We start from the raw sequence: 15,491 nt of genomic DNA, 5'->3' as shown, positions 1-15,491 counted from the left end.
TGGATGGTTTCTCTCTTCTTCAGTCTGGTGTAAAAGGTTTCCAAATAGAATTTTAAATTCTTCTGATCACAGAACAGTTTTTCCAGTTGGCCTCAGTTCATTTTAAATGAGCTTTGGCTCATAGAAGGTGGTGGCATTTCTGAATAGTGTACACATATAACTTCAGGTTCCCTGGTGGTCTAGTGGTTAGGATGCGGCGCTCTCACCGCTGCGGCCCGGGTTCGATCCCCGGTCAGGGAACCGACCCCAGCCTCTCTTAGTGCCGGTCCCAAGCCCGGATAAATGGGGAGGGTTGCGTTTGGAAGGGCATCCAGGGTAAAAACATGTGCCAAATCAAACATGCGGATGGTCCGCTGTGGCGTCCCCTGTTGGGAGAAGCCGAAAGAAAGTACACATATGACATCTCCTTTGCATGATAGAGATTTAACCTGTGTTTGTAGATAACAAAAGGTTGCCAATTCATGGTTGCCGGTTGCCAATTCACCTTATTAGTTACTAAATGTTTCTCGAGCTGTTTCTTTTAAGTAACAATTATATTTCAAGCCTTTTGTTGCCTTTTCCCAACCTTTTTGAGATGTGTTGCAGCCATCAAATTCAATATTTACCATTTTTTTTTCCTTAAAAATGTACATTTCCTGAGTTTATTCACAATAGAACAAAGAAGACGGATCAAATGTCTAAAGTATGGCTTTATGAGGATTGCAAATCATTGCATTCTGTTTTATTTACATTTTACACTGCGCCCACCTTTTTTTGGAATTATGGTTATAATGAAAGGTTAACATTTTTTTGTAAATAATCAATATTTATAATTTGGTGGAATCTGACGCAATGTATCCCGAAATCAATGACGGCTCAAACTGACCCTTGGAAAAAAAAAACAGAATAACTATAGCAAAGTATTTTTAAACACTCAAAAACTTTGCTTTATTTATTTTATTTATTTATTTATTTTTTATCAGATTGAGTTAGAGAAAATGCCTTTGTAGTCGCTTCTTCGCTTCAGCATATTGCGATATTTTCCAAAGTTATGATCAGGGTTGTTCATCTTCAAGGGTGAGTTTGAAGATGGATACCTACAGTAGATTTATCTTTATAGTGTAGCAGAAGGTCACTGCCAATGACAGCACAATTCTCAGCAATCTTTTTTTAATCTACATCAAGACGTTGATTGAATGCTAAAGTTTTTTCCCTGCAAATGTGCCTCCTGACATTGCACAAAATCAACCCATATTCCATGTACAAATATCCTATAAGTCCAGGGAACCATCTAGAATCTAGCTATACACACTATATCGACAAAAGTATTGGGACACCTGACTTTTCCTGCCATATGTTTTGCACCAAACAGTTACCACAGAAGCTGAAAGCACATTATTCTATAGGATGTCTTTGGATGGTGTCGCATTGCCCCAACTTTGAGACCCAAACCGGCATGACAAAGCAATCTTGCACAAAGCAATTTTAATGAAGATATGCTTAACATGGGTTGTGGTGGAAGATCTTGAGAAGCCTGCTTTAGAGCTCTGACCTCATCCCAATTGGACACCTTTGGGATGAATTAAAACCATGACTGCAACCTAGGCCTCCTCACCTCACCTACATCTGCTTTTACTAACACTTCTGTGGCTGAACGAGCACAAATCTCCACAACCACACTCCAAAATCTACTGGAACATCCGAGAAGACTGGAGGTAACTATAACAGGGGATGATTAAAGATTAAATGGGATGTTCAAAGTATGCAAATACAAATCTCATAGTCAGATGTCCAAAAATCTTTTTGTCCTTATACTGTTTTTATCTATGATGCATTGTATCTCATCATCTAATATGATCTATGCACTATTTGTGATGTATACTACTTTTGGATGTTTCAAAGTAAATAGAGTCCTTATGTTTCACAGACGCATTAGGCGATTTTGGAGAAAGCATGATGAGAGGGTCTACAACAAAAGATAGAACAAAGGGAGATGGAGAATTCTTGTACTTTTCACTTTAGATTCCTTGCTAAAATGTTTGGCTCTGGGGATTTTGAAGTGGCTTAGAATATACATGTCCTGATGTGGCTTTGCTCAAAGTATAAAGAAATCTGCTACTAAGATGTGTGGTAATGTGACACATGCTCATAGCATCCTGAAACAAGGCATCGAGTTGAGAAAAATACCTGTCTGTTTTGCAAATTCCAACATGCTCTTTTGACTGCTGTCATCTTGCTATCTTTTATCTAGACAACGACATAGCTAACAGCTTTTCAGCTGAAAAATGAGTTCTGGCAAAAAGCCTTGTGATGTGAAGAACGACTACCTTCCAGGCGTTGTGGGCTTGGATAAAATCGCACTTCGGTGTCTTATATCCTGTTGACATTTATGTTCTGATTGAAATGAAAGCCCGTTTATCATTGCGGAATGGTTGGGAGGCGTGAAGGTGGGGTTGGGGTGTTGAGGCAAAAATACCTACTGATAATTAAAGATGTCTTCATGCTTCATAAAGCAGAGGCACCTGCAAGCTTCAAAATGGCAAAATAATTGATTGAAAAGCAACTCATTGGTCAGGAAATGAACCAGAATCAAACATTTTGATGAAGTAATTTAGTATGGGATAACTTTTCCCTTCGATTTCATTTAAATGCCTAGTGGGTACATTTGCAAACCGAGTCAATATTGTTCCATTCGTTGTTGATGGATTCAAACAGTTGATGAGTATGAGAAAATGTTGCAGTCATGCAGTCAGACATGTGCACAAGAGGATTATAGAATTGAATTTCCCTGGTTTTAGCACAGGAGGCCTCAGGAGTGCACATGTTTCCTTCATGTTCATTTCCTGACCAATGATTTATTGTTATAACCATTCAAACCTTCATATTTTGCCATTTTAGTCTTGGTCCCCTTTTCATTGTTTAGGATTATACATTATTGAACTCTTGCCATAGTGAGACTTTCTAACAACTCAACACAATTGTCTAAATGTTGTTATGTGATCAGTTAGTCTACAGCGGTGGTAAATGTAAGTAAATGTAATTGGGTAAATGTAATTTGTTACTGTACTTAATAGCTTTTTCGTGTATCTGTACTTTACTGACGTATTTCCATTTGGGGAAACTTTTACTTTTAATTCACTGCATTTCAAATGAGAAAACTTTTTACTTTTTGCATTTTGTGAAATCAGTGGTTCCTTTTTGTTTGAGTGGATAAAAAGCACTCAGCAAGTCACCAATCCACCAATCAGGGTAGAGTGTGAACTCTGTCACTTGATACAGTTCAGTGTCAGTTCAACAGCAAGCAGAACATTTTGAGAGCAATAAATGATGGAAGAAACTCCTGACTGCACAACACCCATGGCCTTATTTGTGCGATTTCTTTTTTTTTTTTAAGTAGTTGAGAAAAAAAGTTTTGGGCTCATGATCATTTTAATAGATATCAATCAGTGTTTGACTCACATAATATTATTCTATTAATAGTTTGTTGTACTAAGAGTAACATTAGAGTCCTTCCACCTAAACTGAGTTGATTAAACAAAGAGTCTTGTGACATAATGATTATTATAGGAATATTATAGTCATAGAAAATCATAGTACTTTGAATTCTTAAGTACATTCGAAGGGAAATCATTTTGTACTTTTACTAAAGTGAAGGTTTAAAGGGATTACTTTTACTGAAGTCATATTTTACCAAGTGCATCTCTTACTCAAGTACATGCTTCGTGTTCTTTGTCCATCACCAGCCTACAGTCAAGTCAAGTCAATTCAAGTCAAGTGTATTTCTAAAGCGCTTTTCACAACAGACATTGTCTCAAAGCAGCTTTACAGAAATTAACAGTTAAGGTGAATGGTGTGTATTTATCCCTGATGAACAGCCATGGTGACTGTGGCAAGGAAAAACTCCCTTAGATGTTATGAGGAAGAAACCTTGAGAGGAACCAGACTCAAAAGGGGGAACCCATCCTCATTTGGTTACCTACAGGTAACCAAAATTCTGTCATGGATCTGAATGATAGACGTTTCTGACTAAAAAAAAAAAAAATCATACATAAACTGAGCACAATTATGCCCCTGAAATCAAAGCATTATCTAAAATCCAAATTGAAGCTATTCTTCTGAGCTTATGTAAGCCACATATAAACACAGCCCATTTGTCAACATGTAAAGCAAACTGCATCTAAATAATTACATAACACAGGAATCTCAGCAGGGCTCATTAAAAATGTCTGACCTAGAGGCAATATTAGCGGTCCCTTAGTTTGTGTTTATGCAAGTTATATTATTCATTTATACCATACCTTAAACTCACTGAGGAAATGACTAGAAAATATAGAGGGATTTATAAACACACATTTGAAAGCTCATGAATGAAAGAAAGCCGCATAACTGTATTTTAGTCATAATAAAATGGACATGGATTGAAATATAGAGTATATATGTGGAGAACAAAGGCATATATTTGTGCATTAACCTTCTTCCTCTTTATAAAAACAAGCGGCTCGTTCAAGCAAACAAATGAAATATTTCAGGAACTGATTCATGATAAATAAATAATCGTTGGTTTGAATCATTTAAAAATACATAGGTTTGGGGGTTTTTAACAGGTTTTTTTTTTTTTTGCCCCCTTGTTAGAATGTGTACAGGGTTAGGATGTGTGGTAGAGAGAGAGAGAGAGAGAGAGAGAGAGACTTAAACCAGTCGACTGAAATATAAATGGATTTCAAGGGAACTGATGCATGGAATGAGAACCTAAAAGACTGCACAATTCAGACAGGCCTTTATATTCATTGCGTATCTTCTCTCTACCCCCCCCCCCCCCTTTCTCTTTTTTTTTTCTTTCTCTTTCTCTGTTTCACAGAGGCTACGCAGTGGCGAGTGGCAGCAATGATCGCATGAACGAACCACCGACCTCACTCGGCCTCGTCCCACATCAGGTTAGTGAGTGCAGTCTTCCAGAACGTTCCTCCCATCTCTTCCTCTATTTGTATCGTTCCAGCTTCACACAGGGCTTCATGACGAATGTTAGAAACAGTCTATATAATGAATTGAAATGTTTTTGAAGAGGACTAAACATATATATCTTAAAAAAAGTCGATTTCAACTTGTTTTATCTCTTATTGTCACCATAACCGATTCACTCGTGTTTTTACTCGTGTATTTCTCAAAAGAAAATCAGGGTTGGTCTTCAGATCAAAGAGGTGATGTCTTCTGAAACATGAGGCATTGTTTTGCTTGATTGATGTGCTGTCAAAATGTACAGTATCACTATGCATTAATATTTAATTCTGGAACCGTATATATTACATTATATGAACAAAACTTTGAGGACATCTGACCAAATTATTTGTGCTTTCTGAACATCTTATACCATTTTCTGTGACCATTTGCTTTTGCAATAACCTCTGCTCTCCAGAGATGATGTTCCACTAGATTTGGTTGTTAGTAAAGTCAGGGTACTGGTGTATGGTGAGGAGGTCTGGGGTGCAGTCAGCATTCCAATTCATTCCAAAGGTATTCAGTAGGGTTGAGGTCAGAGCCCTATAGCAGGCCACTCAAGATCTTCCACTCCAACCCATGTAAACCATGGAGCTTATACTGTGCTTAGGGGCAGTGTCATGCTGGAACAGGTTTGGCTCTGCTAGTTCAAGTGAAGGGAGAATAAAATTCTAGCACATCCAGCCCTGTGTCACTTTTATTCTTTTTGTCCATATAGTGTATATTATAAGGATTTTTAAGATGAGAGAAATGACACGGGGCCTTGCTTCCTGTCTTTTTATAGCTGTTTGATATGATATTTTCTCAGAATTATGCTGCTCTGTCATTCGGAAACATGGAAATCAATTTTCTCTTTTGTAGCAGTGCTTTTTTTTTGTTTCTGCAGCACAAAAAGCTGCAATTAGGACCATTTGGAAGTGTCTGTTAAACATGGATGCAAGAGCAGGGAGCTTTTGTTGAGCTGACACACACACACACACACACACACACACACACACACACACATTCACACAAAGGGGGAGGGGGTGACATTAAAGCTTAATGGCATTATAGTGTGCACTCGACTACAAGGATTTAATGAATTTATAAGGAGGAAACCAAGGTGAAAGTACACCATGCATACACTTACTCCAAAGTGCAGCTTCAGGTGATCCTTTCCTCTCATAACTAGCTCTCATTTATAAACCCAAGCTGAAGCCAGGAGTACAAAAGGTCCTACTGTGAAATGCACACATTTGAAGGCAAACAATCGGAAGAGGGAGTAGTGTCAAAGGTGGAAGGGTAGGCTGTGAATGCGTAAATCAGTAATGAATAGGATCCTTCGGAAAGCATCACACGCTCGACTCGGTCATCACATCACACATTTATTTTCCCAATTTACCAGCCGAATGCTCGGCCGTGGTCGCTTCCTATAGAGCTCCCTGTGTACACACACTGAATACGGAGAGATCAAAACGAAAGACTTTTGAGGTTCTTGATCATTTTTATTCAGGTTTCTCTTGAAATGGGTTGAATGGTTAGATTTATTTTATAGTCAACATAAGGACATTTTTACACAACAAATTACTGTATAAGGTAAAAAAAAATCTGATATTCGCTTTTTTTATTCGAGCCTCAACATTTTATAGTATGTGTAATTTTTTTTCTTCTCTCAAGAAGGTGTCTTTTATCCTCTGCTGTAAAGGTGCTGGAGGTGCTTTCAGGTTGTCCATGGTGTCCCAACAAAGATATCTCTTGAGCGAGCAGGAATATCACATTATCGTTATAAATAGCAAATAAACTGATTAACTGTTGAAACTGAGCCAAACATGATCAAGGTCACATCAAGGTCTAACGTCTGAAGTAGTTTTCCTCACGGCACAGTGCTGGATTATGGGATGCCGTCTCAGTCAGCTCTATAGCTCATGGGATGTCATTAGACTAAAAACAAACTGTATATAGAACATCAAATAAAGTTACAAATCACGTAGCGGCAGATCTTAAAATGGCCGACTCCCTGACTCCACAGAACAAGAGAGGTGATTGAGACTCGCCCCATAGTGTCGCAAAATCCCGAGGTCAAGCACAGTAATAGTAGGCAGTAATAAGCGATTTCTGAGAAATATGTAAAATATGTAAAACAGACAAGCCTGCTTGTATTGCGAGTAGTAAAAAAAAAACATTGAGACTGGAAAGAAATTTCATTTGAACTCATTGTGTATCAGCAAATGACTCGTTGCGATCATTCAAATATGACCTTAATGATGCACCATGCATCCTTCATCTCTCTTTATAATAAATGCTTCACACACGGCTACTGCTCGACCCCCTGCCTGCACACCAAAGCCTGGCACAGCCTCTCAATAACACTTCTCACAAACACATTCGCACTTGTAGATTAACACACACACACATACACACACATAGACATGCACAAGCAGGGGGCTAATGATGAAACCGAGGACACCGAAGCAGAACGGTGCCAGCTCTCGAACTCTTTCACATTGTCAGAGCAAACGACACACAAGACCCTAAGCAGCATAATGTCATTGCTCTAAAAAAAGTGCAATATAAATAAATACACATTTTAAATTAAGCCTTCATGCATTAAGCAGATTAATTTAACAGCTTTTCTGTCAGTGCCCTTGTTCAAGGAAGATGAAAATAAACATCAAGAGCTTATTATTTCTTTGACATGCCATATTCTCTGGTATTTAGCATGTTTTCCCTCTTATTTTAGGTCATTTTAGTATAATAAATAGCATAGAATTCGACATTGCTAACTCTTTTTTAGTCCCCCCGTTCCGTTTTTTCTTTCTTTTATTAGGCAACACTGCCCCCTAGTGAAAATAAGGAATATCGCATGTTCTTGAAAGGAGATTGCCAATATTATAGTCGTTTAATGTGTAACAAGGTTGTAGATATTTATAGAGGGATCCAATCCTGTCTTCTTTGTAGAAACTACACACTAAGTTTGGCTCTTCTAAGCAGCTCTGTAGTTTTCTGAAATACCCTAATAGCAGAAGCACTCAATATTCCCAATCACAATCTCAAAGCTGTCACTGATGCACCACTCGATTTGAGAGAAAGTACTTGTATTCATGCATATGACCATAACAAATGATTCATAACACAATGTCAATTGTACTTCATATGATGCTTGCAGAATGTGGCGAGGAAATACTTTTTAATCGCAGAGCATGTTATTACAAAAGTGTTGAAAAGTTTATTTTAGAAAGGCAGCTGTATATACAATGTAAACTGTACAAAATCTAAGAAGGTGATCTTTAGTCATGTGCTAATAGGATCTGTTTTTGGTATGTACTCTGTCTGATTTGGTTAATTATATTGTCAGCTGTTTGTGATTTTTTTTTTTTCCCCCTAATATACATTGCTTAATTGGTGCATTCTTTTTGGTTGCCAAAATGTTCTTTGGCTTTTCCCAAAATAATCAAGTGCCACTATCGGGTCAAAATGTCCTCCTATGGAAGTATATTTGTGGTCATAACCTTTGAAAAGTGTGGCCAAAATGTCAAGCCAGACATCACTGGTATCCCCGGGTTGAAACCAATTCTGTTATTCTCATTAGATTTTCCGCCACCTTAGATTTTGTCCAAAATGTATTTTTGGGAGTTTTTTTGGTCTAATCGCTACGGCACGTCAGTTTTAGAATAAGCATCAAAAATGTTTTTAAAGAAGTTTAAAATATGCCGAATAGTTCTCCAGGATTGGGCCAACGAATATAAGAGCAAAAGTGCCAAACAGGAAGTGACGTTGCATACCAGAGACAACTTTGCAAACAGACACTTCATTGTCTTCATGGTCAAGACCTGTAATAGGGTACATACGTATTATATATATATATATATATATATATATATATATATATATATATATATATATATTTATATATTTATATATTTATATGTATGTATGTATGTATGTATTTATGATATCTTTCAGTATTGGTAAAATCCACTCCCACTTGACCTCTAGTAACTATCGCTACTTAATATGCTACTTATGAAATTATTATCTAAATTAAAGTAATTTTTATATAAATAAAGAGAGAACGAGTGATTCAAATGTAGTATGATAAATAAGCACAATTTTTATGTTTATATTTAATTGCAGTTATAAATGGAATTGTGAGAATTCATGAAGCCAGCCTTTAAAAAAAATGTATTTCAAAGACATCAGACTTTGTGAAGTCTCACTTCATTATGGATGTGTAACGCATCAGCAGCTTCTATTCCTCTCAATCTCCACATTGACGCTTCGGCTCCTCATATCTCCCTCGAGTTCATTCGTTTAATTTGCTTTTCATTCAAGATCCACTGCTGGCAGGTGCCGTGGGGAGAAAAATGAAGACCCTTAGGGAATTGGCAGCAAGTAATTAAAAAGACAGTTGGCTTTCATTTTTTCTGTTGTGTTTTTTCAGAGGAAGGTCTTTCAGTTCAAGTAAGAATGTTCGTACAGAAAAGCTGTTTCACTACAGTCAGTTGTTCAGCCAGAATCGCTTGATTCACTGTCATTCAACTCATTTCTAAAGACGGTTTTTCTACCTGCAGAGTATTTTTTTGAAAATCTTGTTTCGAAAGACAGCATCTATTTTAATCTAGATTGAACTAAACTAACGTTTGGCAAAAAAATCGCTTGTCCTCATTGAAGCACCTGAAATCTAAAATTGTCAGCCCTTTTTTTTTTCATCTCTCTGAATCAATGCAAAATTGAATTGATGTGGTGGAAATAGTTAGATGAGGTGGAGGTGGAGTTGTTGCTGTGGGCAATTCAAGCCTATAAAGTTGTATAAGTAGAATAAATCACATGGCTGTGTTACAGGACTTAAAATACCATTGTTTTAAAATACAGTGGAACCCGGTTATGTCGATGTCCTAGGGGATCGCCAAAAAGCATCGAGGTAACCGATGATCGAGATAAACGAAAATCAAAATGGCGGCAGTATATTAACGTGCTTGAAATTTCTTTATGTACATGATGTGCGTTAATAAATGAGAATGTGCATGCACGTGTTTTTGAAGGTTTTTACACAACAGCGTTGCGCGATTTGTTTGATGAAGGCATGCTATAAAAATACATACAGTACATGTTTATCTGTCAGGAATCCACCTGCCACGCCCCCTTCGGCCCCCTTCAGCGCGGCAGGTGTTTTCTCGGCCGCTTTCTCTGAAGATCCCGGTTTCAATCGCGCACATATGGTGCTCGTTTATCATCATCACCAGCTCCTATTTAAACTTCCACACTCTCACCGTCCGTTATTGTTGGTATATGTTGGTTCACGGCGGTCGTTGTTATCGCTCATGTGTATCCCGGTACGTGTCTTCCCACCGGCGCACTCTCAACGGCTGCGCTTTTCTTCCCAAAGCGCACCGCAGATTCCCCCCCGATCCTGCCGGTGTTCATTCTATGCTTTTGCTGCTCATCCCACGTTCTGTGCCGCCAAGCGCGGCTTTCGCCTCCCGTTCATCGCATAACATTTAACAACAAAAGGCATATGTGCACTAACTAACAGCAGAGATTCACCAGTATACAATACAACACCTGTAGCAGCTGTAAGCCTTGATTTTTCCGCCACTTCCGCGACTTCTTCTGCGGCTGCACTGAGATAACCGACGTTAAATGGCAAATTTTCCCCCCTTGTGCTCGAGATATCAGGGTTCGGCAACATAAAAGAATCGACATAACCAATAAAAAATGTCGATATGTCGATGTCCTAGGGGATCGCCAAAAAGCATCGAGATAACCGATGATCGAGATAAACGAAAATCAAAATGGCGGCAATATATTAACGTGCTTGAAATTTCTTTATGTACATGATGTGCGTTAATAAATGAGAATGTGCATGCACGTGTTTTTGGAGGGTTTTTTACACAACAGCCGCGATTTGTTTGATGAACGCATGCTATAAAATGTACATACAGTACAGCTCCTGAAGCTCCCGGCTTCAATCGCGCACATATGGTGCTCGTTTAGCATCATCACCAGCTCCTATTTAAACTTCCACACTCTCACTGTCCGTTATTGTTGGTATATGTTGGTTCACGGCGGTTGTTGTTATCGCTCATGCGTATCCCGGTACGTGCCTTCCCACTGTTAATTCTATGCTTTTGCTGCTCATCCCACGTTCCGCGCTCTTACCGCGCGCCCTACCGAGCGCCGCGCTCCTACCGAGCGACACCTGTAGCTTGATTTTCCGCCACTTTCGCAAGTTCTTCTGCGGCTGCATAGTGCTGATCGAGATAACCGACGTTAAATGGCAAATTTTCCCCCCTTGTGCTCGAGATATTAGGGTTAGGTGATATAAAAAAGTCGACATAACCAATAAAAAATGCTGAGACAAAGCGAGAATTTGGCGGTTCCACTTTAAAAACGTCGACTTAATAGGGTTGTCGAGTTAACCGAGGTCGAGATAAGTGGGTTCCACTGTGTGTGTGTATATATATATATCATTTCCACCATGAAGCATGGACTTATGGACATTTTACACCACACCATACCGCACACGGACACTTTATGGACGATCTAAACCACCTTAAATTGTCTATTGTTTACTGTTTACTTCCATAAGCATTTTTTGTATATACATCCTTTTCTTTCATATATATACAGTGGAACTCGGTTATGTCGATGTCCTAGGGGGTTGCCAAAAAGCATCGAGATAAACGAAAATCAATATGGTGGCAATCAGGGGCGCAATTAACAGTTTTAAGGGGGGTATGCAAGACAGAATTTTGTGCCCCATATATATATATATATATATATATATATATATATATATATATATATATATATATATATATATATATATATACAATGTTATATTATTAATAATAAAGTAAATATAGTTTAATTTTATTTACAGGGAATTTATTTTATTTCACCACAGTGTTATTATTTAAAATATATATGTGTATGTACGATAAAAAAAAAAAAAAACTAATTGGAAAATTTTTATTGATGATTATGGGGCCCCCTAGCGTTCTCTTGGGCCCATATGCCTACCATACTCTGCACCCCCCCCTAACGGCGCCCCTGGCGGCAGTATATTAACATGCTTGAAATTTCTTTATGTACATGATGTGCGTTAATAAATGAGAATGTGCATGCACGTGTTTTTGGAGGGTTTTTTTACACTACACGTTGCCGCGATTTGTTTGCTGAAGGCATGCTATAAAAATGTACATACAGTACATGTTTGTTAACTGTCAGGAATCCACCTGCCACGCCCCCTTCGGCAGGTGCTTTCTTGGCCGCTTTCTCTGAAGCTCCAGGCTTCAATCGCGCACATATGGTGCTCGATTTCGATATGGTACGACATTTCACTGCATGTCGTACCCTGTATGTATGTGCATGTGACAAATAAAAATTTGATAAAATTTGTTTTAAAGTAGCAGCATGTTACATTGAAGCTGAATTTCTTTAACATTGGCTTTAATCAGGGTGGAAAGGCTATTAAATAACTCCAAGTACCAGTTGATTTTGGCACAAAACTGTAAGGTCTCTATAAAACCATTTACTGTAGAGAAATTTTATCTTTCAGAATGACAACAACTTTGGAACCTAAAGCACAACCTGAGATCAGAAAAGGAAATTGCAAGCAATTGAGTGGCAGTTACTTTGGTTTACTTTTCTATTGCAGTATCTCTGATGAAGAATGTTATATCTGGATTAGAAGGATGATTGTAGAAGTATGGGATAATTCAATGCTGGGTCCCATGGCATTATTTCAATGTGTGGGGTGGAGGCAAAAAATCTTACTGAAATGATGTAGCACACACCTAGACATGGATTATTCTGCTTTTACCATGTTCTTTTGCCAGCATTCAGAAGTGAATCTGTCATTGATGATTGTAATGCAAAATTTTGACTGAAAAGATTTGAATGAGTCTCTACTTGTATTGAAGCTGTGATTTTTAACTATTTAAAAATAATGTAATTCTCCTCATTCAAAATCAGGCACATAGATAAAGTAGTGTGATATGATACAGTACATGCATTAGAATAAATGTAAATATTCCTTGTGCCATTTTTTCAATTACAGTTGTCATTTAACAGTTTTCTTCAGTTTGTTACATTTATCTTATACATCCTCCCATTTATAGAAATATGCTATATTCACCATATCTAAAATATGGATAAATGTTTTGGGACAACTGGTTGTTCCAGCAGTATCTGGTTCTTCTCCAAAATTCTATCAGCTTCTCCCATTAGGGGTCGCCACAGCGGATTATCCGTATTCGAGATCCGCATGTTCGATTTGGCATGTTTTTACGCTGGATGCCCTTCCCCAAACTGCTTCCACTGAATTAGAGGCACACAATTGTCTTTAAATGTGGAATTACATTTTTTCTTCACTTAAACTAGGCGACCCAAACCTGTTTCTGCATGACAATGCCCCTGTGAACAAATCAAGCTCTATGAAGATATGGTTTACATGGGTTGGAGTGGAAAATCATGAGTGGCCTGCTTAAGAGCTCTAACCTCATCCTTATTGAACATTATTGGGATAAACTGGAACGCTGACTGCACCCCAGACCTCCTCATCCTACACTAGTACCACACTTTACTATTGCCATTTTGGCTGAATGAGCAAAAATCTTCAAACACTCTAAAATCTAATGGAACATTTTCCCAGAATATATAACAGCAAATAAGGACTAAATGTCTAATAGGCTGTTGGGCTTATGGTCAGATGTCCGCAATTCTTTGTCCATATAGTCCATACAGTACAGTAATTAAGAAATCTTTAGAATAGCTGCTCTCTCTGTATGCATGGTTACAGTTGTGTATATTTCCAGAACATTCATTCAGAATGGTAATTCAATTGTTTATACGTACACGTATATGTATGTGTTCAATTGTTTGAACATACACTTTCTGGCCAATCCAAATCGGGTATTCTGACAGAGCATGATACAAATTGCTCAAAGAACGCACTGTTCTGCAACAAAGTTAAGAGCAGTACTAGTTAGTCCTTACTCGTGAGCTGAACATCATCATCATCAGTGGAGCGAAGTAAAGCTTCAGGTGATCACCTGACCATCATGTATTCTTTATAAGTACCGTAATTTCCGGACTATAAGCACACCCAAATATAAGCCACACCCACTGAATTTTACAAAGATTTTTATTTTAAACATAAATAAGCCGCACGTGTCTACACCGAAACTAATGAACTTTACACAGGCTTTAACGAAAGACAGTGCCTATTACACGGCTTGTATCTAAACAGTAGCCTACCAAGAAAGTCATTGTTCACTGTCTTCCTCCTTCCTTTCACAACAATTTCTCTTGAGAGTTTTTCTTTTGGCATCGTCGTGTGTTTAAAAATCACCATCGGTGAATCTTTTCTCCCGATGCCGTGCAGCTCAGAACACAGGTGAAGTGCGTTTTTTCATGCCCGGTTGTTTTCAGCGTGACGAATGATTCGCTTTTCCTGTTGACAGTCCGAGTGAGCGGCAGGTCAAACGTCAGAGGAACATCATCCATATTTATGATGTGGTCTAGCCAATTCAGTAGGAGCGCATCTGATTTGATATAAAGAATTTTATTGGTTCACCTGAATCCTTCGGCAATTTCATTGGTCTAATGTTATGGGGCTCAGTTTTTTGGCTTGAAGGTTGTGAAATCAGGAAAAACCCAGGAAAATCCATATATTAGCCGCTTCATTGTTTAAGCTGCGGGGTTCCAAGCGTGGGGAAAAAGTAGCGGCTTATAGTCCGGAAAATATGGTAGCTATTATTTTTTATTTTCCCCTGACCATTTTTCTGATGCATTTTGGACAGTCTTTAATGATTCAATCGATATGCTCCATGATAGCATGAGGTTCTTTACCAGCATTTTGTCAGTTTAATAATCATAGTTGTTTGCATTCCACAAGGTGGCTCTAATCCTATAGATCATCATCTCTGTTTCGGATGTGTCCTATGTGTGTGGTTCGGTGTGATAACAGTTTGTAGGAGCTAAAAATCTTGTCTCCATGGTTTCCACCACATGTCATCGTGCAGCTTTGCTCTATTCTCCATCCTTGACCATTTATTCCTCCTGTCTGCATTCGCTTGATGTCATGTGCTAGCGTGTGCTCACACTTTTTCATGTCACTTCATTCTTCCATTCGTTGACGTTTTCCACCAGCATTGTCACTTGTTCTTTGTTCACATCTTGGGACAAATACTTTTTGTTCTAGACGTCTTCATAGTGGCAAGCGACAATGCAACGGGCCTCATTCATTACAATGTACACAGAGCTGTGATCTCAATTTGTTGCAGGCAAGTGAAACAAAATGTGCAGATTAGATATGATACAGTAAAAAGCACCCAATCCAAGAGTTTAACTGATTCCTTGGACTAATTCTTGTAGAATATAACCCAACATTTTAGTTCCCTACTTCATTTTATACCTATATTCATGCACATTTTACTATTTAAGTGCATATAATGTATAAACATGGTTTGATCTTCTCCATGTTGAACGAGTTTAAAAACATTACAGGGATAAAAAATAAAGCTGGAGGATTG

General features: G+C 38.2%; 1 protein-coding gene and 1 non-coding gene across 2 annotated transcripts in view; both read left to right on the top strand.

The window, feature by feature from the left end:
* atg7 (ATG7 autophagy related 7 homolog (S. cerevisiae)) overlaps window positions 1–15,491 on the top strand; it is a 114,233-nt gene that overhangs the window by 47,595 nt on the left and 51,147 nt on the right. Inside the window, exon 17 of the mRNA XM_046875725.1 lies at window positions 4,838–4,913. Within this exon, the coding sequence (XP_046731681.1) occupies window positions 4,838–4,913 (76 nt within the window). The remainder of the gene's footprint in view (window positions 1–4,837; window positions 4,914–15,491) is intronic.
* Window positions 169–240, top strand: trnae-cuc. Its single transcript has one exon. It is a non-coding gene; the product is annotated as a tRNA-Glu (tRNA).

Source organism: Silurus meridionalis, chromosome 19, assembly GCF_014805685.1.
Source record: "Silurus meridionalis isolate SWU-2019-XX chromosome 19, ASM1480568v1, whole genome shotgun sequence".
Lineage (NCBI taxonomy): Eukaryota > Metazoa > Chordata > Actinopteri > Siluriformes > Siluridae > Silurus > Silurus meridionalis.
This window is presented reverse-complemented; position numbering and strand designations above follow the sequence as displayed.